General features: G+C 37.1%; 1 protein-coding gene across 4 annotated transcripts in view; it reads left to right on the forward strand.

The window, feature by feature from the left end:
• The window catches only part of LOC111454111, a 4,441-nt gene extending 2,418 nt beyond the window's left edge, over window positions 1–2,023 (forward strand). For 3 of the 4 annotated variants that reach the window (XM_023095431.1, XM_023095430.1, XM_023095432.1), the window contains exons 4-6: window positions 176–298; window positions 980–1,123; window positions 1,389–1,940. In XM_023095431.1, the coding sequence (XP_022951199.1) occupies window positions 176–298; window positions 980–1,123; window positions 1,389–1,847 (726 nt within the window). In that variant the 3' untranslated portion in view covers window positions 1,848–1,940. Of the gene's footprint in view, window positions 1–175; window positions 299–979; window positions 1,124–1,388 lie in introns of all 4 variants that reach the window. The other variant, XM_023095429.1, reaches the window with a different exon arrangement.
• The last annotated feature ends 982 nt before the right edge of the window (window positions 2,024–3,005 follow it).

A 3,005-nucleotide genomic window follows, 5' to 3' on the forward strand; every position in this document is an offset into this window, starting at 1 on the left:
CCCCCCCCCCCCCCCATTCATTTCATGAAGTGCACTGTCGATCAAGTGTTATGTGTGATGAATCTAAAATTAACATGGGCAAGCTTAAGCTCTCAATCTGGTTCAGTTGGGATTTCGTTAAATTGACCTGACCATTTCCATTTCATTGATCGAGTTTAAATGAGGCTCTTTGCAGGTTAGTGTACCAAAAGATACCCTTAGCAAACTCGATGTAAAGGTTGATGTTGGTTTGCCTCCGGATGCTGTCTATAATATTGTGACAGACCCTGATAACAAGAGAGTTTTCAAGAATATTAAAGTAAGTTACACATTTTCATTTACAATTCCATTCAATATTTTATTGATTGTCAGAATCAAACATTTGTACCACTCTTCTTTATTGGTTATCAAAACAAACCAATGATGTCATGGAAGTGAGGGGGGAACTATGGTAATTTCATGTAGTCCTTCTAAATCCACATGCTTAACTTTGGCGCTGAGGTACATCCTTCGCAGTGTTCGAATCTTGGCTGGGTTTGGATGGGGAAAAGAAATTAAATTCGAAAGCAGTTTGGAAGATGTAGTATTTTGTAAACTTGCTGAAAGTTGTGTTAGTTTTTTTCCAAGTCTTTTAAAATGATAATTTCATCATGTGTTGTTTGTTTATTATAATTACCTTATTTCATTAATTCTTCTTCTGTAATATTTAAATTTTAGTGTAGTGCTTCCCATCAAAACTTGTAAATAAATTTTAGACTACATTATTTATAAACCACAAAACAAAAGGAATACAAGCTATAGTCTAGAGGCTTTTGATGGACACTCCAACGGAAAGTGTATGCCACACAAAATCACAAAACTATTTTTGGAATTCCTCAAGAAAACCTCTGTTTTCTGTCTATCCAGATACGTGCCGAAATACATATAAAATCAGCTATCGTTCTGCATACTGTTGTAGCTATACCATCTGCTGAGTTTAGAAAATTAATGTCTGTTTTAGGAGGTGATATCCAGAAGGGTTTTGATTGATGAAGGATCGAGACAAGTGGTTGAGCTGGAGCAAGCAGCTTTGTGGAGATTTCTTTGGTGGTCAGGGACCATTGCAGTTCACGTTCTAGTAGATCAAAACAGAGCAGATCACTCGGTAAGCACTTGGCACTTTCTTTTGCGCGCTACCTTTCAGTAGAATATACAGACATTTCTAGGATATTTTATAGGAAGCAAGCAGATTCTCAGTTTAGCGCAAGTATGAAATGATATATGTATTTACTTTCAGTTCTTTATTTGAATATTTGCTTGTTCAATATGGTCATGTCTTGTGACTTGGATGATGATTATCTGCCTCGCAATGAAAGATTGATGAAAAGGAAATTTCTTGTTTCTTATGATCAATTCAATGATCTGGTTAGATGAAATTCAAGCAACTGAAGGCTGGATTTATGAAGAGATTTGAAGGCCGGTGGAGAGTAGAGCCTCTATTTGTTGATGAAGGAATGTGCATTCCGACAAAACCAAAGAATTTGGAAGATTATAATGCTTGCACAAAGGGCAAAGGAAGAATCGGGTCAAGGGTGAGCCTGGAACAGCTTATCGAGCCGGCCATTGTTCCACCACCGCCCATCTCCTGGTATCTACGTGGAATTACCACGAGGACAACGGAGATGCTCATTCTTGATCTCCTTGCTGAAGCCGAAAGGATAAGGGGAGATGTGAAAGATGAAGTTACAAACAAGGAGCTTCAAAGTTCTCAGAGAATATGTGATAGCAACTCGTTAGATAGCGTTCTTGATATTAAACAAAGATGGGCCATCCGTAGGAGAAATGCGAAACAACGTGGTAGGACTAGGAGCTTCCCTGCTGCCAAATGAATAATCCTTTTTAAACCTATATTATGTATTACACTCTCATTTTCTTTGTTCTCTCTCCAGCTAATGAGATGACAATCTTGAATTTGCATCATATTCTGCATAGTCTGAAATATCTAGATCAGCCTCACAGCCTCTGGACAGGGAGCTTGCGCTGTGAATGATGAAACCGTTTCTTTCAGATTACTGTTCAATTTGATTAGGTAAATAGAAGAATAACAAATTTCAGAGTTATCCGAAAAGAACCACCATTTACTTTTACCAAATTGAACAGTAAATTGTTTTGAAACAATATTGTTAATGTATTTTTCTTTCTAAAACAAAAAAGGTTTCCAAAACATTTTTTAATTATGGCTTTCTTTCTTTTCTTCCGAAAAATAAAAACAATTATTGCTTAATCGGCTCAATTAATAAAAATCAACTTTTCTCTTCATAAACCTTCAAGAAAGTTCGTCCTAAGTAGCTATGTGTTACGATCATATTTGTACTACGTATGCACATGCCTAATTCCAAATACTTTATCCCTTTTATTTACAACTTTCATGATGTTCATTTTTTTTATTATATTTTCTAGGAATATGGCTCTTAAATAAAATCATGTCTAAATGTTCTAGAATGCAGTGTAGGAGGAAGGAACTTTGTTCATCTTTCTTTTTTCTATTTTTCTAAAATCCCGCCACGTTTTCTAAAACCCTCAAACTGAGGCTAGAGGCTTCTATATAGTTCTCCGCCACACTCTTTTAGCGGGCAAAGTGGAGCACAATAGGAGCGTGGGTGTTGGATTGGTATTCTCTCAATGCAACCATGGCATTTGCTTCTCTTATAGACCTCTTTCTTCAGGTAAGTTTAATCTTGCGGAACTGACACCTATTTTTTGTTTTTCCCGAGATCCAATACACGAGATTTTGAAGAAACCTCATCTTGAACTTCTCAGTGCAGCTAATTTCTTCGGCAAGACGGAGATGCATCTGCTCCGACCGACTATGCAGACTCTCAGTTCTTCTGTAATGATCTCTCGCGCTCTTTCTCGTCGGCGATTGTTGAAATATTGGTAATCTCTCGAGTCCTTTTCGATTTTGGTTTATCAAACACTTTGTCGAGTCTGTTCTCATTCAGCTACGTTTGATCCAGAGCTTGAATGAAGCACCGAAGCTTTAAAAG

The sequence above is a fragment of the Cucurbita moschata genome, unplaced genomic scaffold, assembly GCF_002738365.1.
Source record: "Cucurbita moschata cultivar Rifu unplaced genomic scaffold, Cmos_1.0 Cmo_Scf00016, whole genome shotgun sequence".
Lineage (NCBI taxonomy): Eukaryota > Viridiplantae > Streptophyta > Magnoliopsida > Cucurbitales > Cucurbitaceae > Cucurbita > Cucurbita moschata.